Genomic DNA, 25,082 nt, shown 5'->3' on the forward strand with positions numbered 1-25,082 from the left:
GAATGACTGTGGAATCATGTAGGAACGAGAGCCAGATGAATACCACGGGTCACTATAAACCTCTGAGACACAAACCAAGCACAAAATACAACATGCCTATAATATAAGGCAGTAGAAGTAGCTTTTAAATAAACTATACTTAGCAGAGGCCCTTCTTATAAGACATTTGCTTGTGGGCAATTTGTAATGCAAACTTGCCCTGCACTATCCTGAATTTCATACAACCACAGTGAGACATTTGAGTGGAGACAATGGCCCCATAATCTGATAGCGCTGTCTGTTTGCCTGCTTCCGGACAGAGCTTCAAATGAGCCGTGATATGATCACCGAGCTGCAGTGGAAGTGCACCAGTGAACGACAGCAGCTATATCCAGACAGTGATGCACCTCTCCTATTTCAGGAAGGAGACTAATGACATTTGTATGACCTTGTTAGAGGCTCGCTATTGAGGCAGACATATAATGATGACACATCAAATGTAATAATAGGTATATCATTTTTGATTTCACAATCATTTTCAAATAGTCCCAAAGAGTTGGGGAAGGCACAATGGAAGGCAAACCTTCAGAATAAGCTCATATTCATCTGCATTTCAAAGATACTGGGCTAAAAAACAAGGGAATGACTCAATAATTCATGAGAGTTACCAACTCCACAGCACTTTAGAGTTCCCATAGCTGGGATATACTGTATGCTGCTCTCACAGATGAACCCACGACGTACTGTATGTAGACATTTTCCTTTGCTTTTTCACATCAGCAAATATGCAACCCTCGAGCTGAGCTACACAGAAAATACATTTTCTACACAGCTGTTGTGAAATGGGAGAGAAAGCACTAAATCAGCATTGAGAAAGTGTACTGCAAATACGGCACTGTAAAATGCAAATATGTCATCCGTCACATCGTTCTCTCAAATGTACATCTGGGGCCCAGAAGATACATGAGTTGTGCATTATAGTTGTCAGTGTAACAGTATACAATTTTATGACCAATATAGCAATTGTGAAAAACCACATTATCTACACAGGAAGTGAGTGGGCGTCCATTTGATGGAACATAAGAACTCAAGGCTTACTTCATAAACTGACAACAGCTGTATGTTGACCTAAAGTAAGGCCGAATAGACAGTATCACATAGGTTACATGGCTGCCTCTAGATCTCTAAGACTTTAAGTTAAGTGAATAAATACTGCATTGGTGCATCAATGCAAAACACTGCAATGCGAATTCAGTCCAATTTTAGCTGCTTTAAAAGTGCTATAAGGCATACTTTGGTAAGTGTTATGAAACATCTTTTGGATATCATCTACTCTAGTGGGGGTATAAGAAGAGATGACACAGTTTCAAACACAAGAGAACTAACTTTAATTATTAAGCCAAAACTTGGAAGAAGAAAAAAAACAAAAGATACTGAGCCCGTCACACTAATAAGACAGCTGTGGGTACAATGAAAGCAAAATGAAGACGCTGTGGTGCTGCAAAGAAAAGCTTTCGCTTCTTTATATGTCTATTTCTTTTCATTGTGGATAATTCAATCAGAAACACTGAGTTGGAGAATTTAACCATTAAAAGTTCAAGTTAGTATGAACATTTGTGATTAGTCTACATCAGGGGTTTCTTTTTGGGGCCTTTCGGAGAAAATATTCCAAGGACCCCTCATAATCGTAACACCGATTAAGCATATTGCTTACTACCATTTGTACTCTTTGATGCCATTGGAACTATCTGTATTCTAAAACTTTTCAACCTAAATACTTCAGACATGTTTAATAGTGAGAAACAGAAACACATTTCAACTTGATTAATACCACTTTGTTTTGCCCTGATATTGCGGGTGCTTTGTAATCAGATGTCGCTTTAGCTTGGCTGGCTTCATGGCTTCGTTCGCTATTTGCGAAGATTATTCGCCGTAAAAAGTTAAACTATCCTCAACTTTTAGTTTGGCCGCACTTGGCCGCTGCTCGGGTGTGTTTTAGACGTTTCTTTGGTAGAAAAATATCGCTTTTTTATGCATGGATTGAGAATATATCTGAGCAAGTTGTGATGTCTCATGATGATAGTTTTGACCTTGAATCCGATACAACCTGAGCTTTCTGTCTTCTCCCAGTGATACTCTCTCTCTCGTCATTCTGTGCCAACAGGCAGAGATGTTTAGGCAGTCCAGTCAGGCTATTCTCGTAAAAAACGAGCATGACTCTGCTTGTTTCACCATGTCTAATTGATCATTACATTAAGAGTTAGCTGACATGCACAAGGCTGTCATTTACAAAGTCGGAGAGAGGTGCACCTTGTGACTTCCTGGAAGCTTTTTCTCCCCGGAGAGAAGAATAATTTGCACAATCGATTTTGTCTTCAGAGTGATTTAACCTGGAGGCGATGTACAGCACACTAACAGCCATTTCCTGGTTCCAAAATGATGGAAATGTCAGCTGTTAATAACAGCAAGATGGATTTTTTTTTCATTGTCAGGACATACAGTAACTGACTGGAGACTACTGTGTTCTTTTGACATAAGATTGTGTATTTGATAAGATTCTTTTACATCTGACTTTTAACTGAGAGACATTTCAACTGAAATAAAATCAAAATTCAAAGGTAGAGACATTTATTATTCAGTCTTCTCTGTAATTGTATTCTTGTCTGGGGGTAAAAGTTCCTTAAATGGCACATTAGAGCTCTACATTGTTACCAAGAATGATACATGTATTACACAATGTTAAATAGAGACACAACAGGAAATGAAAGAGAGAAAGACTCAACAAATGTCCCCTGCCTCGACTCAAACTGGGGACGTCATGGTTCATGGTTGGTGTGTCATCCCCTAAGAACGCTAGTGAGCTTGCTCTATGGGCTCACAGATACGGAAGATCTGGGTAGTTTTATACCCAGAAGTCAAACTTTTTTGGCTTCATGCGCCACTGAGCAACTTGAACGAATTTGAAATGATTCATTTTTTTCATAGGAATGAATTATTTATGATGCTGTATCTTGAATTTTACGTTGTCAAAAATGTCTGTCTGACACTTTACATGTCCTGTTGCCCCAACAGTAAACTATAGGCCACACATCAGACCGGCACATACGGGTACTTCGCAAAAAGTCAAGGCCACGCCCCCTTTTGGGGGATAGAAAACCGAAGATCCCACAGGCTTCAATGCAATTTGAAGTGTGTGGATTGTAATTTTCACAAGTTCGTATGGTTGTTTTATACACATGTCTAATAATTATTTTGTGATCTTGCCTGAACCTGAGTGTTCGCGATACCTTAATAAATTAAGGTTGATTGCCGTCATGTCCCTTCAGTCTTCCCCCGTCCAACACAGTGGCCGGATATTGCTTATCCAGACATCTATACAGAGCCTACAGCAAGTCTTGCTGAACAGATAACCATGACACCAAACCATCTGAGAAGTAATACGTGGAGACCTTTTGGTTTCCACAGATGGAAAAAAAAAACGTGGATAGGCTTTTGCTGACTTTGTCAAATGCGTCATACTAACATTAGCTCTTCACTCAAGTGTAGCAGAGGAGGTACCGTGAATGGATGACAAGTAAATTATACTACATAGTTTAGGATTTGGCTACATGGGTTGTGTTAAAATTAGTTCAAACCAAATACATGCAATTTGTTTAAACTTGTGTGGCATTCCTAGTATGTATGGCAGTCTCCCTATTTGGCCTTCTGAATTGCATGTGTATTTGCATGTAAACAAGCCTGATGAAGCATTGACAAAATGTGCTCTTCCGCTCTTCCACTTGCAGAAAATGTTAATATCAAGAAATTGCAAGAATGTTAAATAAAAAACTTAAAAAAAAATAATAAAATATAGTTAGAAAAGTTTCCTCATTTTGATAAGGGAAACATCTGATTAAAAATAAGTTTTTAAAAAAGTCAATCGGTCCGAGCAAGTCTACAGTTTTAATAATTGATGCTACACACACTACTCAAAAAGTATCAAGGTTACATACCCAGCTCTAGCTAAATCAATATTTTTCCAACACTCCAAGCTCTAAATTTGTAACTGCATTTGATATTTCTGCCATAATTGTATTATTAATCATATCCTCCTGTACTGATATCACTAAACTCTATTACATAAAGCCAGTGGGTATCTACTCTCTATTGTGTGTGAACACTGGTAGCAATGTGGGGATGCCCCCGAACCAAAACAATGGCCTGACTAGAACAGCAGATAAATTCAATCTTTCTACACAGAAATAATCCTTTTACAGCAGAACCAGGACACCTGAAGGCGGTCAGGAAATTTAGTGGGTCAACCACTTTAGACAGAAAAAAAAGAGGGAGCGAGACAGACCGACAGACAGAGACGGGGAGTTAATAAGTGGCCGTGTCGAGGCCAAGCCGTCATGGGCTGATATAAAAGAGGTTGTGGCTTCCCTGAGGGAGTGTGTTCTAGGCCAACGCTGGCCTGCCTGGGGGCCTATCATCATCTGCTGTGTCCATTCAGCAAACCACAGCACACTTCCCCTGACATACACGCAAACACTTACACATACACGCACACACTCTTGACGTGTGACATTTGTCTGAGTGAAAGGGGTGGAAAGACTCCCAGGGTTAAGTGTATGTGTTGAGAACTGCTGTGAGATTTCCCCCAGACTTCAAACAATAAGGACAAAAATAGGTTTAGCTACTTTCACTAATTGATTTGACACAATACTGATTCTACCATGGACAGTTTATGGAAGCTTTTCTATTTGCTGTTCTGAGCAGCCGGTGTCAGAGGTCGTTCCTTGGAAAATCTTCTGGTGCACAGGAAGTGATGTCATTTTTTTTAAACGTTTGCAGTTTGTTCAGAATAAGAAGTATAGAGTGCTACATATGAGTCCTAAAACACGGATATGAGTTAGCATTTTAGCACTTCCGGTTCCCTCGTCTGGAAGGCAATGGGTTTTTTGAATGGGTTTATATTTCAGATGGCTGAAATAAGGTCAGTGGTTAACACAAGCTGAAGGGATTTTACTGTTTTGTTCTACGACATAAAATACATAAATAAAAACCCCACTACTGAATTTTGAAGCCTTTATGTGTCTTAAAAAGGCGGTTGCTAACAAGCGGCTAAATGAGACTACTTAACGTCATCACGCCGACTCGTCCGCTTTTACAGACTCGTTGTGTTTATACTCACGCTCATGTGACCGTGGTGTCGTTCGTTTATAGCCTTACGTTAGCTTTTTACTTCTGGCGATTGCATTCCAGAAAGGCGCCACTAAATAAAAAAAGGTATTATTCGTGCTTCAAAAATCCTAAAGGTGGTGTTCATTTGTGAAGATTATCTCGCTGAACAAAACGTGTAAGTATCATAAATGTTTGGACTGAAAACGCTTATATTTATAATATTTTATTGTTCAACAGAGGCCATTTCGGTATAATATAACAATAGAACAGAAATTATTTTGTTTTACATTTGTACGGCACTTTTTAGGCGGACGTTTTACTGGCGTCCGGTAGTCACCTTCAGTCCAAAATGGCGGAAGCGTAGCTCTGCTGCTGGGCGCTGATGTTGCAGTGGAGCAAACAATTGACTTTCACTTTTTGCCAATACACGTTCTTTGGTTTAGTTTGTTCATTCTGGGCTACTGTAGAAACATGGCGGTGTAACATGGCGGACTCTGTGAAGAGGATCCGCTCCCTATGTAGATATAAACGGCTCATTCTAAGATAACAAAACACAACGATTCTTATCACGTGATTAAACACTAATGAAAACATACTTGTTAATATTATATTCCATTTCTGACAATAGATCCCCCTGATTGTTACGCAATGTTCCTTTAAAACAGCCACTGTGCAAGCAGTAAACGTTAGCAAGTTAGCTGACAACTGACATCTTTTAAAAACAAAATTGCATGCAGTCTATGTTTGTACGTTACAAACACTATCCAATAGTAGGCTATTGCAGCTGCTACATTAGTATTATTATGTGCTGCCCCCCTCATGTTCCACTCCACTGACTCAGTGTCCATTCAATCAGTAACATATAATCAGAGCCAGAATCCACTGCGTACAGTATAGTGATTCACAAGGGACAGCACTGACACCATAGACCCCTAGCCCATAGGTGGCTGTGGCTGGCATGACTAGTGCTCTTAAAGCTGCAGTAGGCCGGTTGGAGCAAATACGATTAAAAAAAAAGTTATTTTTATAAAACACTATACCACTATACCCTGACAGTACTGCATAAGACAGGTAATGTGGACAAAAATCATGTGCCTCTGTGTCCTCCGGTGTCCTCCGGTGCTCCTAATAGCATCTGCAAGATTTCACAGACCGGAGGAAAACAACCAATCAGAGCCGAGCTGGAGCCTTGCCGTCTCTGAGCAGCTGTCAATCACTTGCAAACTCCGATCAAGCGGTCAAACTAGGCAACGCTGATCAAATATAAATCAATATTCTGTTACTCTAATGCTTATTTCTCTCCTCAAATGTTTTCAGAAACATCTTGTAGTGTACTGGTAAGCTGTAACATGAGAAAGCGTGTGACCCGGCAGCCATGTTGAGATCAGTTGAGGAATTACCAAGCACCGCCCACCAGCCGGAGCAAACGTTCTCATTTTACAGCTAAACAGTACACTACAAGATGTTTCTGAAAACATCTGATGAGAGAAATAGGCATTACAGTAACAGAATATTGATTCATATTTGATCAGCGCTGCCTAGTTTGACCGGCGGGTGATTGACAGCTGTCTCCACTGAATGAACAGCAAATAGGAACACTCTCTCTCTGAAATGACCTGTGATTGGCCAAAGTCTTCCGTCATGGGCTAGATTTTGTAAGGCCTGAAAACAGAGCCATGAGGAGGTGCAGAAGTTTTTGCTTAGCATACTTGAATTACAATATGCTGAAAGGTTATTATGGAATTTTTTTTCCCCCAATGATGCCAAACATATTCTGCCTACTGCCGCTTTAAGCTAATATGTTTTTAGCATATTTTTCTTCCTCTAATTGATAAGCAACACATGCAAATGATAAATCCTCCCAGTATTAATTATTAGTAGCCTAGCTGTGTGTGTGTGTAAACTGCTGCTCTCCTGGCTGGTTGGTATATACAGTATACAGTAGTGTTGTGTTTACAGTGAGAGCCTGTAGCCGACAGGACGGAAGTGAACTCACTGATCTGGCCAAGTCAAAGACAGTCCCTCCATTCAGTAACAGCAGAGGACACAGGGTGAACCGTATGACACACACACACACACAGTCATGACTTCATGACTCCTGACTCCAGTTTTCTGAATAGTTTGACAGCTCCTCAAGAATATCACTGAAACATGGTAGATTTACTAAACGAAAACTGACAAAAACTAAAAGTAAGAAAAGAAGATTCAATGATGGAGCTCCAATTTAAACTAAAAGGCAAAGAGTGAAAAAAGGAAAATATAGTTTGTTTTAAGTTAAACTAATTAGTTTGTTTTAAGTTAAGCTAATTAGTTTGTTTTAAGTTGAGCTAATTGATGCAAACTTCTGTTAACTTTTATGTTGCCAACACTTAATTCTGTCTCTCTCCACTAAATGAGCTCTATTCAGTTATTACACCCGACATTATTCTACTGTTTTTATGTATTTAACTCTGCTGTATCATACTTTATTCTATAGTATATATTCTACTCTTCAGCTGTGTGTTGTATACAGTGAACCCCAGCTAGCTGAGCTCAGTGAGAACCGAGTGATGCTGCGTCTGACCGGTCCGCTATAACATCACAACACAACACCGTTACTCTCTGCTCTCACACCGGCCATGTGTCTCCGTCTGGTCCTCCAGACATGAATAATCCTCCAGCCAACACTCAATCACTCACACTGTGTGTGTTTGTCTCGGTCCCGGCTACTTACGCCCTCGGTCTGGGGAAGCCCATGGATAACAGCACGTCCAGGCTGGAGCCACATTTCACTGAACCTGGCCGGTTCTGCCGGAGCCTCCGCGGGAGGATTTTACTGTAGAGGTCCTCTTTAGCAGCCATGGTCCACCTAGTCAGTCCGCTACACGAGCCCGATATACAGTCCACCACCACCACCACCACCAGACCTCCAGCTAGTCCATGAGCTTCGGCCGGCTCCGCATGAGTGGAGAGAGGTGGAGGCAACTAGCGGAGCTGCGAGCAGCGCTGAGCGGCCACAGAGAGCCAGAGCCCCGCTACTCCGCCCACTGGAGGAAGCAGCGAATTAGATCTGCTCACTGAACACACTACTACAGTACAGTATACTGGCACTATGCACGCTATAATACATCACTATATAGGGGGAAAAGAGGGGGAATTACATGATATTTCAATTAGTTTGACATGGAACACTGCCTGGTTATATCATTCAAGAAAATAGAAAAAAATCTATTTAAAATATTATTGAAAAACCATCTCCTTGCTGAACAGCTCTCTGTGTCTGCTGATATTTAGCTAACATCAAATCATAAAAGGTTTAATGTTGGATAAATACAAAAACATTTATGGTAAAAGAAGTTGTTGCTTGTTCTGTTTTTGTATGTTTTTGTATATTGACATAATATGTTATGATCCAACCACTAATGAATCATATTTACCTCTGTACTCTGTGAATAGTATTAACTTGAACCTAGGTCCTGTGTTGTGTGTTGGGTTGTGTCTTGAATATTGTGTTTTGTTGCTGTTGCTTTTGATGTTGTGGTCATGGTTGGTGAAGATTGTAATGTGATTGTTTACTGAAATGTAGCCTTACAGTTCGAAGTGATTTCAGTGGACTCCAGGAAGAATAGCTGGGCTTCAGCCACAGCTAATGGAGATCCGATAAAAGATAAAGATAAAGATAAAGTTTGAATTATGGTATATCCATTGTGTATGTATGTAATATCATTATTACTACTCAGGTGGAATTCATACTGTGCAACATTTTCAGGTGGAATTTCATTTCATTCTCACTGTGCAATATCATTTTCCACTTGTGCAATTTTGTTAATAGTCTGTTTATTGTCAATACTGTATATACTGCTCCTATTTTTATACTTCCTTCTATTTAAATGGTCATATTTTGTTACACTTTGTTTAGCTCTTTTTTTTTTACTGTTAGCTGATGCATCTCATTTTCTGCACTATCACCTTTTGCTGCTGTACACTGCACATTTCCCTACTGTGGGACTAATAAAGGAATATCTTATCTTATCTTATAATATGGGTTAAACAGTAGTTAAATGATGCTTCTTTTAAAAAAAATGACTATTAACTATGCACAGTACACCTATACATCACAAAACACAGAGCTATAACAGTTGCTTTTAATTTGAGTATGAAAATTACATTAATTATACAAATATAATGTTTATATACAACTGATGTATCACGTATAGAAAAATAATTACATAATTTGTACATTGTTGTGATTGCTAAAATTGACACAACCTTAAAAAATGACCATTTTTCTCATATAATCTGCGACAAAACTTCGAAATATGCAGATTCAGTCATTTTCTAGGGACAAAATGAAAGTGAAGCAATACCTGATGTTTGATTAAATATCATTTGATCAATCTGATAACACAAAACTATCACAGAAAAGTAAAGCTGATTATTTTTTTTCTCACATAATTTCATGCAGCTGATCATGATCTTTTGCTGTCCGTTGTAATAATGAGTCCTCTATGAAATGACATTGGGCCTCACTGAGGAGCCACGCTGTGCCGTATCCAACCGATGGCCCTGAGTTGGCCTTGAGCGGTGGCCCGACTTGAGTCGTGGGGGGAGATGTGAGGTCAGTGTTGGCCGCCGACTGTGCTGGCAGATGGGTTGTATGGTGTGATGACACAGAAGACACAGCCTGCCTCCTGGAAAGCTTGCCTCATCTCCACCTAGTGGGCCAAACACAGACTGCATCAGACAGCAGGGCATGGACCAGGTTCACAAACACGGTACATCCTACCTCAGAGTTTACAACCCAGGGAACAGGTTAATCGCTGATATAGCTAAGATATCAAGACTGAAATAAATAAATAAGCAAAGATGTTGGTGGTCTGTGATGATAAGATTAAAAGGTATCATCTATCTGTTTTGAATTCTGCAAAAATGTTACAGGTATGGATGCAGAAAACAGAACAGAAAACACCTTTTGTTTTCAAGTAGGGCTGTCAATCGATTAAAATATTTAATTGGGATCCATCACATGATTATCCATAGTTAATCGCAAATTAATTCCACATTTTTTTCTGTTCAAAATGTACCTTGTCTACGGAGCCCCCCTAGACTCCTAGGAGAAAATTTGTATTAATTCGTGCTCTCAAGTTAGTAACTCGACAAAACTGACATGGCTATTTTCAAAGGGGTCCTTTGACCTCTGACCTCAAGATATGTGAATGGAAATGGGTTCTATGGGTACCCACGAGTCTCCCCTTTACAGACACGCCCACTTTATGATAATCACATGCAGTTTGGGGCAAGTCATAGTCAAGTCAGCACACTGACACACTGACAGCTGTTGTTGCCTGTTGGGCTGCAGTTTGCCATGTTATGATTTGAACATGTTTTTTATGCTAAATGCAGTACCTGTGAGGGTTTCTGGACAATATCTGTCATTGTTAATTGATTTCCAATAATGAATATATACATGCATTTGCATAAAGCAGTATATTTGCCCACTCCCATGTTGATAAGAGTATTAAATACTTCACAAATCTCCCTTTAAGGTACATTTTGACAATTTGCGATTAATCATGATTAACTATAGGCAATCATGCGATTAATCACTATATATATATATATATATATATATATACATACACACATACATACATATATACTGTAAGTATATATATATATATATATATATATATATATATATATATATATATATATACACATTATGTTTGTTGTATGTTTTTTTATAGAACATTTTACTCGAATGAAGTCAATTTTGAAATCCAGCAGATCACTAATATCTGAGGTAAGTAAGACACGGGAATGTCAACATGAACACGAAGCTCCAATCCCATGGCCTCAGACGGGCATGGATAAGAAATGCCAGCTCAAGACAACAACTTCCACGTAGTGCAGTCTTACCAGTCTTGCTTCATCCAGACACAGTCCCACCACGGCCCCCCCACTGCCTGGTAACTTCACCGCCGAGCCAAACTGCAAGAAGCAGCAGAAACTTTATGAATGCATAAACAGAAAAAAAAACACTCCTGCAGGGGAACATAGATGGAGAGAAAAGAGTGAAAAGTGTTGAATAAAACATGCTCCGCCTTTAGCAGGTAGTGGAACTCTTAAGTACCTACCTGCCTCGCCAGCTGAACCATCTTGAGATTCCCAGGACCCAGACAGTCGTCAGTGTAGACAGACCTGTGGGATAGGTTGTTATTTTAGCTGGGAGTGTAACTGTAATGCGAGTGCCTCACATCAAAATATGCTGTTTACCTCCGCAGTTCAAAGTTCTGGTCCATCAGTTGTGCCAGACGCCTCCAGTCCTTGTCCTGTAGGGCCGTCCTGAAGGGAGAAGGTTTTCAGTTAGTGCTCAAAGTTTCACCTCTAATGTTCTGAACTGCCACAACAAAGACAAAAACTTTTTACATATTTTATCAGCAGAGTTACAGAACATACACACTTTTCATGGTGTGTGTGTGTGTGTGTGTGTGTGTGTGTGTGTGTGTAAGGGCTGAATGATTTAGAAAAAATATCTAATTGTGATTATTTTGACTGATATTGCGATATGATTAGCAGTTTTTGTCTTTTTTGTATTTTTAGATCACTATTCTCATTTTCATTGAAAAACACAGACTATACATTTTTAAATCCACAAGTATTTCCTTAAAGGGACAGCGTGTAGGATTTGGCGACATCTGGTGGTGTGGTTGCAGATTGGAACTAACTGAGTACCCCTCTGCTCACTCCTCCCTTTCCAAGACTGCGGTAACGTGAGCCGCCGAGTGTAAAAAAACGTGGCAACGCCGTTCGTCTCGCTCCGAGGCCATCCTTACCATAATAACACTACTTTAGAGAGCAACGGAAGTCAGAAGGCGGCTGGCGGTACCACAGTTTTGCACTCTGCGGCTCACGTTACCGCAGTTTCACAAGCGCGTCGGAGAACTACGGTGGCCTTCAGGTTACATAGGAACACAAAAGGCTCTCTCTAGAGCCAGTGTTTGGTTTGTCCGTTTTGGGTTACTGTAGAAACATGGCAGAGCAATTCTTAATTTTAGGTGATTATGCACTAATGAAAACACAGTTATGAATATTATTCTCCATTTCTGCTAATTGATCCCCTGAAATGTTTTACACTGCTCCTTTAAAATGATCATGGTGTGATTTTTTTGCGTGATCTGTACCAAACAAAGATGTTTTCTTAAGTCTGTAAAATATGATACGTAGGCCAGGACATCTCCGCAGCATGATATTATTTCATTTACAACGGTATTTTGACAACGATTCACCTTTAACAAATATTGCGCCTCCTGTGATTTGAAAATTGGCAGTAGGCCATGATACTTTTCGATAAACGTTTGATTAATTGTGCAGCCCTAGTGTGTGTGTGGTATTTCTTGGAACTCACAGTGCATAAACATTTCACACAACATGTCAGAGAGCTCAAAGACAATTTGAGACTGTTGTACAAAGGCTAGAGATAATTAATCCCATGGTTATTTATGTCCAGCTTTTGCCCTGATATGTTTGACAAAACCTCCACTGCTATCTACTGCATAAATACTTGATCAACAATCCAACCCAACCAACCTACCTCGCTTGATCAGTGAGCTCAGCAAAAGACTTCATGGCCTCGACTACCAGAGACTCCCCTGTGGAAAGACAGAGCAGCATGAAAGTAGTGTGTTTCCATTTTTTATAAAGAACAGAGAGATGGGAATACGCACATGGTCTAGCATGTTAAAAAACAGGACTAAAGAACTTTTTTGGTCTGTTTATAGAGCATTGAAATGTGTTGCTCTTCATATCAGCATCTTTCTGCCTATTAAAGCATACTTAGAAGCATACAATAGAATAGAAATAATTTTGTTTAACTTTTGTACGGCTCTTTGTAGGCGGGCGTTTTACTGGCATCCGGTAGTCGCTTTCAGTCCAAAATGGCGGAGGCGTAGCTCTGCTGCTGGGAGCTGATGTTGCAATGGAACAAACATATGACTTTCACTTCTTAGCAATATACGTTCTTTGACGGAGCTACGGGCGGGGCTTAGGTGTGTGTGATGCAAGAGGCTAGCGTAGCAACCGTACCAATAGCATCAGTTATATCAGAACTGGAGAGTATTTCTTCATTGAAAGAAGAGCACAGAACGGCAATGAAGGCTTTTTTCTCGATGGAAAAGATCTTTTCGCTCTTTTCCAGACTGGCTTTGACAAGAGTGTGATTGACAGATGGTTCATCCAATCACCTGCCAAGTATTTTTTTGAAAGTATCTGCCCTTTTTCCAAACAGTTTCCAGTGTTGGCCACTCAGATGGTTCTGTGTAACAAAACATCTGGCGGGTCAGGTTATGGGGATGGTGGATGTCTGTACCAAATATATGGCTATCCATCCAATAGTTAATATGGCAAATATCCCCATCTCCTTTTCCTAATATCAGAATCAAAACCCGAGAGGTCAAACAGTAGACTACTTGTTTTATTTAGCAGGGATGTTTGACCTGAGGAATCAATAAAATATTAAATATGAAGACTCACCACTTAGCCAGCGCTGTCTGATGTTGCTGTGGATGCGTCCGGAGTCACTGGGGTCGCTCAGGTAAGCCAGCCAGAACGGTGGGAGCCCACTCATGTCCATAGAAACATAGTTCCCTGAGAATAGGGAAACACACACACACACACACACACATTAGGAAAGAAATGTATTTGTATCATCAACTTAGCATCTACAGACAGACGGTGACTTCAGTACCGTAGCCCTGCTCTTCCATGAGCTTCTTGCTGAAATCCATGTAGACTAAGCCTTCATAGACCTGTAAAGACAAAAGAATTCAAACAATTCATGCTGCTATAGGTATTCAGTTAAAGAATAAGTGACATGTCGTGCCGTGGTGACAGAGTCCGGTACATTTGTGTGGAGCTGATTCTGTGACTGACCTGAACGACTCTGTCCTGCAGGCCAGCTGTAATGAAAAGTTCGTCGGTCTCCACGTTGAGGATGAAGTTGGCTCGGGTCGGCTTCGGGAGATCCTGGAGCGTAAAATATGAATATATGAATAGGTAAAGACACAGTAGATACGTTTTATATCATTTTCACACATTTTAATTTGTTTTTCTGGCGGCGAGACGTTTTAATAACTGGTTGAGGGAAATTTTTTTGATCAAGGGTGGTCCCGACCGACTTTACTGTCTTTCAGAGGCTGTAGGTTCAGTTTTAGAGCTAGAGTGACCACATGCCCACCTTATGATAGTCACATGTAGTTCTCTAAACAGTCTTGGAATTACATCAATTAGTTATCACTGTAAAGCTGAGACTCTTGTGGATCCAATGAGCCCAGCTGTATTTATGTGTGATGATGTTAGTCCCCATAGTAGCCATGTCATTGTAGTGAGACAATTTTTTGAAACTTGACCTCACTGTATAAAATGACCTGTGGTGACCTCTAGGATAATCACAGCCTCATGAAACTTTACAGCCACAAATTAAAGACCTAGAGCATTCAGAGGATGGATGGCTTTCCTAGGTAGATTGACAATAAGGGGGTTTCTGAGCAGTTTCCACAACAGTAGTGCTCGCCATCTTATCACAGAAAAATGAAATTCTTGCAGAAATCTCAAAATGTCAAAAATGTTTGATACCAAATCACAGCATGGTTTTTTCTACGGTGTTCCTCAAGGTCTTGGTGTCTTAATGTGGTATTTTGGAGGGATTATTGACAATTTCTTATCAATTCTCGAGTGGTAAAAAATCGTTCAATTTAGCACCAAATCTGTGTAACAAATGGTATCAACCCAAACATTGCTGCAACAACTTATGAGACATAATAGAGCATGGGAATGACCATCATATACTTCCATCATTATGTTCTAAACCCTTATTCACTTTCAACAATTATTTTAATTAACCAATTCATGTTTATTTCTGATTTATTCTATTTACTAGAACAACTTGACCCACAGTGCTGAGCTGTATCTCAAATTAATCTTCAGGTTCCCAGCTTTCAGGTGATGTACACCACTTCTATGTGACATCTACTGCTGACCTGCTATCTCCCCGTAAACACCCCCGGTCCCCCCCTAAAAAAAGACAAAAACAGGTCTATTGTGGGTCTCAAACGGCTGAAAAGCCTTTGATAATCACACACTAATGTTAACGTGTTCTTCGGGAATAGCATGTTATGAACATGATTTGAAGAATGATGTTGTTTCAACTTCCGCCAGGCTCTACAGGGCTGTTTTGGAAGGAGTGACAGACTGGTGGAAAAATCAAGATATAACTCTGATTGGCTTTGGTTACACCATGAGATGGAATAAATCCTTACATTGTCTGTGATGTTGTAGAATTTCATAAGACACTTCAGGGTAGCTGAGACAATGGCACTGTGAATAGAGAGGATCATAAACAAGTAAATTATTAAATTCAAAATGTACCTTTAATTTGGCTTATACAGATAAGAAAACATCAATAGAACCATTTACCTGCTTCCAGCGAGGCCCTGCATTAAAACAGAGACAAATCATTTCATCATTACATCACATTTTCACATTATACATGGTGTGTTGTTGGGCTTTATTACTTAAGAGACCAGTATTTGAACGGATCCTCACCACTTGCCGAGGAATGTTGGTGTCGTACTTCAGTGTGAAGTTCTGCTTTGTCAAAGCAATACTGCAGTAAAGAAACACACACACACAGCAGATATATTGAAGGAGCATTAACAGTGAAAGTGACTGTCCTTAACAGTGATGAAATGAAAACATCTTCCACTAAGAATATATAATAAAAACCTGTTTCAATCAAATCTATTTGTATTTTCTAAAATCAAGTTTAATTTTTCTTAAATTGTAATGCAGAAACGCACCTTAATTGTTGTTGTTTTAAACCTGAAATAACTGATTCTGTTGGACCACTTGGGGGCAGCGGAAACAAGTTGTGAACACAACATTGAAATTCCATCACCTTTTACATTGATATGGTGAACTGCTGAGCAAACAGCTGCTTATTTACACCTCCAGCAGTTACAGAATAACATTATCATTGATGTGGCGTTGTGTTTCTGTTGACCTGATGAAAGTAAGTCCTCTATTTACTCCCTTTTAACTCTGTTTTTGGTGTTACATTCCCACTTCCCATTATCCAAAAGCATCTTGTGTTGTCTCAGATACTCATCTCACCCTTGTTTGGAGCAGAACTGGTAGAACTTCTTACAGGTCGCCTGCAGCAGCCGCAGACCTCCCAGGTACCTACAGTGGATGACCGACAGAACATCTTGAAGAAGCCTGAACGTGACTAAGTAAGTCAGTCGTGTCATTTTAGCTCATTTAACTTGTAACGCGTACACACCCTTCCTTCCTGCTGATACAGAACAGATCTTGCAAGCTTCCAAACTCTGTGGGGTCATTGAGCGGATGAGGGACTAAAACCTACAAAGACACAGAAACTCACATGACTTTTGCACGACAACATTCGTGACGCAACGTGTTTTTAGCGTACGAGTGTGTGAGTGTTACCAAAGTCTGGCTCTCCACTAGAGTGACCTCGGCCCAGAAGTTACAGATGGACATAGCGATGGTTTTCCCGTGGAAGCCATCTGAGGGGTTCCCCATTAATCCAACCCTGTGAGTCGTCATACATTTGTAAATCAGTTCTCACAGTGTCTGTCAGGTTGTGTTCCAACATTCTTATTGTGCGTTTAGCTGAAAGAAGTAATGTTGTTGTGTACTTCCTACTCCTACTGTACCAGTAGATCGTTTGCGACGTAAAGCCAAAGCTCACGATTTATGTGCTCACGCTGTACGGTCCGATCGTCAGCCACGACCTGAGTGCTCACACTGTGCGTGCACAATTAAAAAAACTGGCTGTTGACAGTTATCAATGAAGATTGGTTTGAAAGCTCCCCCCTGTACACTTTCCGACGAAGCTGAAATTCGGTCCGACTCTAAAATGAGTCGTGCGGCTCAAAATTCAGGCCAGAAACGGGCTAAAATCAGTGCAGTGCAGTGCATGCCCGGCTTTAAGAGGAGGAAGAACGAGGCTTTTGTTTGCCAGCTGGAAAAAACACAATAATCTGAGAGTACTTTGTGTTTTCTTACCTGGCAAACGATCGGTATGTGATTGGTTTAGCAGGACTGTCTTGTTGCTTGGTGGAGTAGTGGGTGAGCCACTTGGTGTAGTCGGACAGACCCTGAGATGTCAAAAGGAAGCATGTTATTAGAAGAAAGAACATGAGAAATAATGTGTGCATCGATTTTGATCCTTTTTTTTACTGTCCATCTGACAGTGTTACAGGAGAGTAACGCTAAATCGATGGACTTCTCTTTCAAGTTATTTTCCTGTGTAACCTAAGTGTGATGGTCATTTTCAGACCTTCATTTCTAGCTTACTCCCTTATAATCTATGAATTTGAAGGCAATGCTGTGTGATAAAACCCCTAAAACATGGCTGATGAACTGAGGTAAAGGATACAAACCACTTGTCCAATGAGTTGGAAGCCGGTAGGAAGCTTCATCCCATTCACATCGAGTTGCTTCTCATTAACGAGCCACTCCTGAAGAGAAAGGAGCCATAAAAGCTACCGGTTATTACTTTTCATTCATAATTGTTATTTGTAAAGTAGGACTTATTATAATCTAAATGAGTCAAATTTTTGATTTTAGAGTTTTATTACAATGAAAAGCAAAGTCAAAGCATATAGTGCCTCATATCTGTTTTGTAATCATGTACAGATTAAAAGTAAATCACACGAGGGCAGCGATTAGAATCAGTCTTCCCCATTGAACACAACGGTTTGTCTAATAATTATCTAAGAAGTTACACAGCAGATCTAGTATCAGTAGTTGATTTAGTTTTGATTTAGACTGAGATCATTATGTTTGGACACCCTGACCTACAGACGTGGACAAAATTGTTGGTACCCTTCCGTTAAAGAAAGAAAAACCCACAATGGTCACTGAAATAACTTGAAACTGACAAAAGTAATAATAAATAAAAATGTACTGAAAATTAACTAATGAAAATCAGATATTGCTTTTGAATTATGGTTCAGCAGAATCATTTAAAAAAACAAACTAATGAAACTGGCCTGGACAAAAATGATGGTACCCTTAACTTAATATTTTGTTGCACAACCTTTTGAGGCAATCACTGCAATCAAGTGATTTCTGTAACTCTCAATGAGACTTCTACACCTGTTGACAGGTATGTTGGCCCACTCCTCGTGAGCAAACTGCTCCAGCTGTCTCAGGTTTGAAGGGTGCCTTCTCCAGACAGCATGTTTCAGCTCCTTCCACAGATGTTCAATAGGATTTAGATCCGGGCTCATAGAAGGCCACTTCAGAATAGTCCAATGTTTTGTTCTTAGCCATTCTTGGGTGTTTTAGCTGTGTTTTGGGTCATTATCCTGTTGGAGGACCCATGACCTGCAACTGAGACCAAGCTTTCTGACACTGGGCAGCACATTTCGCTCCAGAATGCCTTGATAGTCTTCAGATTTCATTGCACCCTGCACAGATTCAAGACACCCTGTGCCAGATGCAACAAAGCAGCCCCATAACATAACCGAGCCTCCTCCATGTTTCACATTAGGTACAGTGTTCTTTTCTTTGTATGCTTCATTTTTGCGTCTGTGAACATAGAGCTGATGTGACTTGCCAAAAAGCTCCAGTTTTGTCTCATCTGTCCAAAGGACATTCTCCCAGAAGCTTTGTGGCTTGTCAATATGCATTTTGGAAAATTCCAGTCTCGCTTTTTTATGATTTGGTGTCCTCCTGGGTCGTCTTCCATTAAGTCCACTTTGGCTCAAACAGTGACGGATGGTGCGATCTGACACTGATGTACCTTGACCTTGGAGTTCACCTCTAATCTCTTTGGAAGTTGTTCTGGGCTCTTTGGTTACCATTCGTATTATCCGTCTCTTCAATTTGTCTCTCTTTAACATGCTTGTCTATAATGTTCTTTCTGATCTCCTGAGACAACTCTCTCCTTAGCTTTCTGTGGTCCATGTTCAGTGTGGTACACACCATGATGCCAAACAGCACAGTGACTACTTTTCACCCTTTAAATAGGCAGACTGACTGATTACAAGTTTGAAGATACCTGTGATGCTAATTACAGGACACACCTTAGTTTAACATGTCCCTATGGTCACATTATTTTACCATTTATCTTTTCTAGGGGTACCATCATTTTTGTCCAGGCCAGTTTCATTAGTTTGTTTTTTAAAATGATAATGTTGAACCAAAATTCAAAAGCAATGTCTGATTTTCATTAGTTAATTTTCAGTAAATTTTTATTTATTATTACTTTTGTCAGTTTCAAATTATTTCAGTGACCATTGTGCGTTTTTCTTTCTTTAACGGAAGGGTACCAACAATTTTGTCCACGTCTGTATTAGACACATTTTATCGCAGATTTTATCGCCTGTTTTTAAGGTTTTGAATGGGCTGGCACCACCTTATTTATCAGAACTATTGTCCCTCCATACTCCGGTCAGAGCACTGAGGTCGACCAATCAGATGCTCCTGGATGTTCCCAGAACTAGACTGAAAAACAGAGGCGACCGAGCCTTTGCGGTGGCCGCCCCTAATCTCTGGAACAGCTCACCTTTTCATATTAAAACTACTCAGCCTCGTTTAAGTCGCTGCTTAAGACTCACTTCTTCTCGCTGGCGTTTGATTATGCTTATTTTCTGTTGTGCTGATATTCTTTCACTGCTGTTATGTGCACATTATGGTCATTGTTGTTGCTCTGTTCATATTGTTGTTTAAGACTTGACTTTGGTCAACTGCGGTTGTTTTTAAACGTGCTATACAAATAAAGTTTGACTTGACTTGTTTGTAGAGGAAAATTCTGTTTAACTGTGTGAGGAGGTCACATTAACAAAAGGTACGGAAGGTAATAACTTTTGCTTATTAACTCTAAATGTATGAGCACTTACGAACCCAGAATCGTCCGAAGGACCGGTCTGTGGCTTGAGGCAGCAGGCTGATGAAGTCAGACAGGTAGGACAGTGTGTCTCTCTGGATGCAGTAAAACACCACGCTGGCCAGCCGGGACGCTGTCAGCCCTTCCTTCGGTTTCTCCAAGAAACGAGTTATCCTGAGTCACAAAACTGCAATAGATTAAAAATCAAATCCGCAACATAGTGACATGATGAACAAAATGGATGTCAGTTAAGTTCTGAAACACCACACACCAGTGTGTAACAATTAGGGTGATCTATTGGCAGAAACACTTACAGTATATCTACATAGAGAGTTGATCCTCTCCACGGAGTCTGCCATGTTGCAACACCATGTTTCTACAGAAGCCCAGAACGGCTTGGGCTGGTGTTGATTACGTTAATCGCTCCGGTCGCCGCCGCTCTCTCTCTCTCTTGCTTTCCCATTCACTTCCCACGTACACACACAATCTAAGCACCGGCTTTGCTCCAAATGACCTACGCTACTCTTACATCAACTGGCTCTAGAGGGCCATTCGCATTTTGGCGTTGGCCACCGTAGCAATCCTACATGCTTGGCACACGGGAGAGGCTTCAGTTGGTTGCAATCTGCATGTAACCCCCAGCCAATAACAGCACGCAGGGTGTGCAGCCCATTCGGGGTTGTCAAATACCGTCGCTTTGTCACGCCCCTCGACGTCTGATACCGAGGCACAGGTCCCTCTTTAGCTCAGTCAAATTCAACGCGATAATAACGCGTTAATGCAAAATCGTCTTAACACCACTAATTTCTTTAACGCAGTCGCAATCTTTCGGAGGTTGTAGCGGGCTCAGTTTTAAAGCTAGAAGTGGCAGATAGTAGATAGTAGCTAGTGAAGATACTGGCATATGAAACTAGAACTGACACTGACACACTGACAGCTGTTGTTGCCTGTTGGGCTGCAGTTTGCCATGTTATGATTTTAGCATATGTTTTATGTTAAATGCAGTACCTGTGAGGGTTTCTGGACAATATTTGTCATTGTTTTGTCTTGTCAATTAATTTCCAGTAATAAATATAAACATACATTTGCATAAAGCAAGCATATTTGTCCACTTCCATGTTGATAAATGAATATTAAATAATTGACAAATCTCCCTTTAAGGTACATTATGAACAGATAAAAAATGTGTGATTAATTTGCGATTAATCGCGATTAAATATTTTAATCGTTTGACAGCCCTAAAAATAACGTTTTATTTCTCTGATTCGCTGCTTTGTTCTCACTAACGCCGCTCCCTCTCTTCATTCACTCTACAGTATAGCTCGCTCGATAAACGATGCTCTCTCTCAGCTCGCCGGCCAACTTTGACTACTGTGAGTTTACAAACACCAACCGACAAATGTAACATATTATACCTTTAGTGCTGAGGTTACAGAAAGTGGTGCATTATGGGACTACAGGAAAAATAAAACTTCTTCTCACCTATGGTTGTCAGGGCATACCTCCACAATGCCCCTGGAGCTGCTTTTCTCACCTTCCTCCAGCTCGTAGTATATGATGAGCTCTCCAGGCTGCAGCACACACAAACAAAAGGATGTTCTGCTCACGACTTCACCTCCACAAAAAAGATCTGACTTTGATAAATATCCTTTGCATACAATACATTGTATGTATGTTCACTAAAATGATTAAATTGTGGTAAATCACCTCTGACCTGAAGAAGCGGATAACTTGACCAATGTCAAAGTTCTGGTCTGCACACAGCATGTCTCCTGCAATCTGCTCACACAAAACGAAAATCCTCATTGTATGACGGACATCCATTCAATTCTAGTAGAATAAAACCCAGTCGGCACAATGAAATGTATCTGAGCAGTTGTGTAAGTGGACATGCTCCATCATGAACCACAGATGATTCATCCATCGTACCACCATGATGTCGTCCTGCAGCTTACGGCTGCGTATGACCAGCTCCAGATCAGCCACGGCCCCGAGGCGGTCCTCCAACGTCGTGCTGCCGTCATTTACGACGTTTTCAACCGGGAAGTCGTTAGCTGTGGCCCAGCGCTCATAGTGCTTATACCTGGCCAGTGTAACAGAATAAGAATGGAGTAGGTCAGGAGCAGGACAAAAGCCATTTTTTGCAATAACAAGACTGCTGAATCAACACCAATTGGGTCACGCAACATTTAGAACTCACTTGTCTGCATTAGTGACCAGATATACTTCTGTGAACAACTGTCGCCTGGAGAGAAAAAAGAGATGCAATTAGAAGAAGTTAACCAGGGAATGTTTTAGAGTCAAAAGATATTTAGAAATTAGGCCTGTTCATGTTAGGGCCACTGTTACGCACATGTTCACCGTTTCCCACCAAAAGTCAAGGATCTTCTTTCCTCCGATGCCAGGGAGTAAAGCCTTCGGTACCCTAGCCAGGTGGCTGTATAAGCCTGTGTCATCATTCTGGGAGAGGAGAGGTGGAAAAGGACTCAAATACAGGTTACAAATCACCATACTACTAACACACTACACACCATGACAGTATTCGCAACATGCTGTTCTAGAACATGATGTTGGCTTTAGGCTTCACAGCGTTTGTGTGTTTATGTGCCAACAATGTTGCTGATAGTGTGATAAAAACACTGACTTGCTTGGCTATTCCCATAGTATTCAGTATGTGTGTTCCCAAGTTCAGCAATTGACCTCCACGCTGAGTGAAGGTGATTTCTTGTAGAATGTCTATGCACATTCAATATTACAAATCTTGATTAACCCTTTGAGACCCAGAATAGACCCGTTTTTGTCTTTTTTAGGGTGGTACAGGGTTTCTTTAGGGGGAGATAGCAGGTCAACAGTAGATGTCAAATAGAAGTGGTGAACATCATCTGAAAGCTGAGAACCTGCAGATTAATTTGAAATTCAGCTCAACACTGTGTCCAGTTGTTCTAGTCCTAAATCCCAAATAAACATTAATTAATGAATTGATTAATTAATCAATCAAAATAAATTGTGATGGCAGTATATAATGGCCATTCCCATGCTCATTTTTATTATGTTTCACACGTTGTTGCCGCAATTTTGGGGTTGATACCATTTGTTACACAGATTGGTGCTAAATTAAACCAGATTTTAACACTCGAGAGTTGATATAAATGATCAATAATCCCTCCAAAATACCACATTAAGACACCAAGACCTTGAGGAACACCACAGAAAAATCCATGCTGTGATTTGGTATCAAAGACTTTTGACATTTGGAGATTTCTCGGTGACTGGATGGCGAGCATTTCTGTTCTGGGAACTACTCAGACACCCCCTTATTGTCAATCTACCTAGGAAAGCCATCCTTCCTCTGAATGCTCTAGGTCTCTAGTTTGTGGCTGTAAAGTTTCACGAGGCTGTGATTATCCTAGAGGTCACCACAGGTCATTTTATACAGTGAGGTCAAGTTTAAAAAAATGGTCTCCCTACAATGAAATGGTTACTATGGGGACTAACATCATCACACATGTTTACAATTGCAAGACTGTTTAGGGACCTCAGTATGCAGAAATATTCAAACATTATTTTTTAGAATATGTGAAAATAATTTATACTGCATTCAACTGTATGGTTTCTGCCCCAAACTGCATGTGATTATCATAAAGTGGGCATGTCTGTAAAGGGGAGACTCGTGGGTACCCATAGAACCCATTTTCATTCACATATCTTGAGGTCAGAGGTCAAGGGACGCCATTGAAAATGGCCATGCCAGTTTTTCCTCGCCAAATTTAGCTCTAAATTGAACCTGCTACAGCCTCTTAAAGACAGTAAAGTCAGAGGGTTAATATTCACGTGGAGTCTAAATGTAGAATACGTATAGATGTTGCAATTAATGCTAAATGTTAAGCTACTGCGACATCATATAAACTCTCAACTCAAACTCAGGATCATAGGTGTTCCTAGACACACGTCCCCTTCTGACGTCACTTTGGAGAAAACAACGTCATGCCAACCTTAATGAAAGAAGCTAGCTCCATAATGTTGTCTTTCTTCTTTGGTAAAAACACGTACTTGTTAAAATGCTTAAGGGCTGTCATGTCGACCATTACATTAGATAAATAATATATGTGAATAACATATATAAATAAATATATAAATATATATAAATAAATATATATAATTGATATATATATATATAAATAAATATATAAATATATATATAAATAAATATATAAATATATATAATTGATATATATATAAATATATATATATATAAATAAATATATATAATTGATATATATATATAAATATATATATATATAAATAAATATATATATATATAAATAAATAAATATATAAATATATATAATTGATATATATAAATAAATATATATATATATATATATATATATATATATATATTTATATATAAACCAATAAAAGGCATGAAATTTGACAAAACCTCAGCTTTCAAGAAGTGCTCCCCTTCGAATTGCTCAAATGTAATTCCAGCACTGCTCGGTAGGGGGCGGTGAAGACCGTGAGCTAATGATAAAAATATAAAAAACGGTACTATTGTTGGGTCAGATGTAAGCCGAATGCATCAGTGCATCCTCACGAGTCCATACATGTCTTAAACGTTAGTCTAACAGATATAAACGCTAGCCAACAAGCAGCCCAGCATTGAAGTGCCTGACTCTGTAAGGTAGTCCGGTAGTAGCGTTAGTACTGTGAGGAGCAGCTCACCGCTACAGACCAGACGCGAACTTTGCACCGCTTCAAGTCATCTCCTTTCTGCTGCAACATTCACGCTAACGTTACTCACCTTAATCTGTGCCTCTAACACGGTGCCGTGGCCGGCTACCAGCAGTATACAGATCATTGCTGACACTTCACTTTGTCCTTATGTGTTCCTTCCTTTGAATAAATAACAGAGCAGAGCAGAGGGTTGAGAAATATCTTCGGTCTCAGCGACAGCTTCTTCCAATGTCAATGAAGTAGTGAACTTCCGCAAAGACCCTTCAAAATAAAAGTAGTTCATCTTCATGCTACAGACAAGAAGACA

General features: G+C 40.0%; 2 protein-coding genes across 3 annotated transcripts in view; both read right to left on the minus strand.

Moving 5' to 3' along the window:
- The window catches only part of ubash3bb (ubiquitin associated and SH3 domain containing Bb), a 56,789-nt gene extending 48,615 nt beyond the window's left edge, over nucleotides 1-8,174 (minus strand). For both annotated transcript variants that reach the window (XM_074640147.1, XM_074640145.1), the window contains exon 1: nucleotides 7,856-8,174. In XM_074640147.1, the coding sequence (XP_074496248.1) occupies nucleotides 7,856-7,983 (128 nt within the window). In that variant the 5' untranslated portion in view covers nucleotides 7,984-8,174. The remainder of the gene's footprint in view (nucleotides 1-7,855) is intronic.
- Nucleotides 8,175-9,252: 1,078 nt separating this feature from the next.
- Nucleotides 9,253-25,018, minus strand: gkup (glucuronokinase with putative uridyl pyrophosphorylase). The gene is made up of 23 exons (XM_074640150.1): nucleotides 24,843-25,018; nucleotides 22,392-22,498; nucleotides 22,239-22,283; nucleotides 21,968-22,121; nucleotides 21,746-21,817; nucleotides 21,521-21,609; nucleotides 20,056-20,212; nucleotides 17,586-17,663; nucleotides 17,209-17,300; nucleotides 16,627-16,732; nucleotides 16,460-16,539; nucleotides 16,291-16,359; nucleotides 15,724-15,784; nucleotides 15,595-15,611; nucleotides 15,438-15,495; nucleotides 14,053-14,145; nucleotides 13,868-13,928; nucleotides 13,654-13,767; nucleotides 12,716-12,773; nucleotides 11,398-11,466; nucleotides 11,259-11,322; nucleotides 11,041-11,112; nucleotides 9,253-9,836 (listed from the first exon to the last, which is right to left on the minus strand). Exons 1-23 carry the CDS (start codon nucleotides 24,897-24,899, stop codon nucleotides 9,741-9,743), a joined length of 1,869 nt encoding a protein of 622 aa, XP_074496251.1. The 5' UTR covers nucleotides 24,900-25,018; the 3' UTR covers nucleotides 9,253-9,740.
- Between the last annotated feature and the right edge of the window lie 64 nt (nucleotides 25,019-25,082).

Source organism: Sebastes fasciatus, chromosome 7 (genome assembly GCF_043250625.1).
Source record: "Sebastes fasciatus isolate fSebFas1 chromosome 7, fSebFas1.pri, whole genome shotgun sequence".
NCBI lineage: Eukaryota > Metazoa > Chordata > Actinopteri > Perciformes > Sebastidae > Sebastes > Sebastes fasciatus.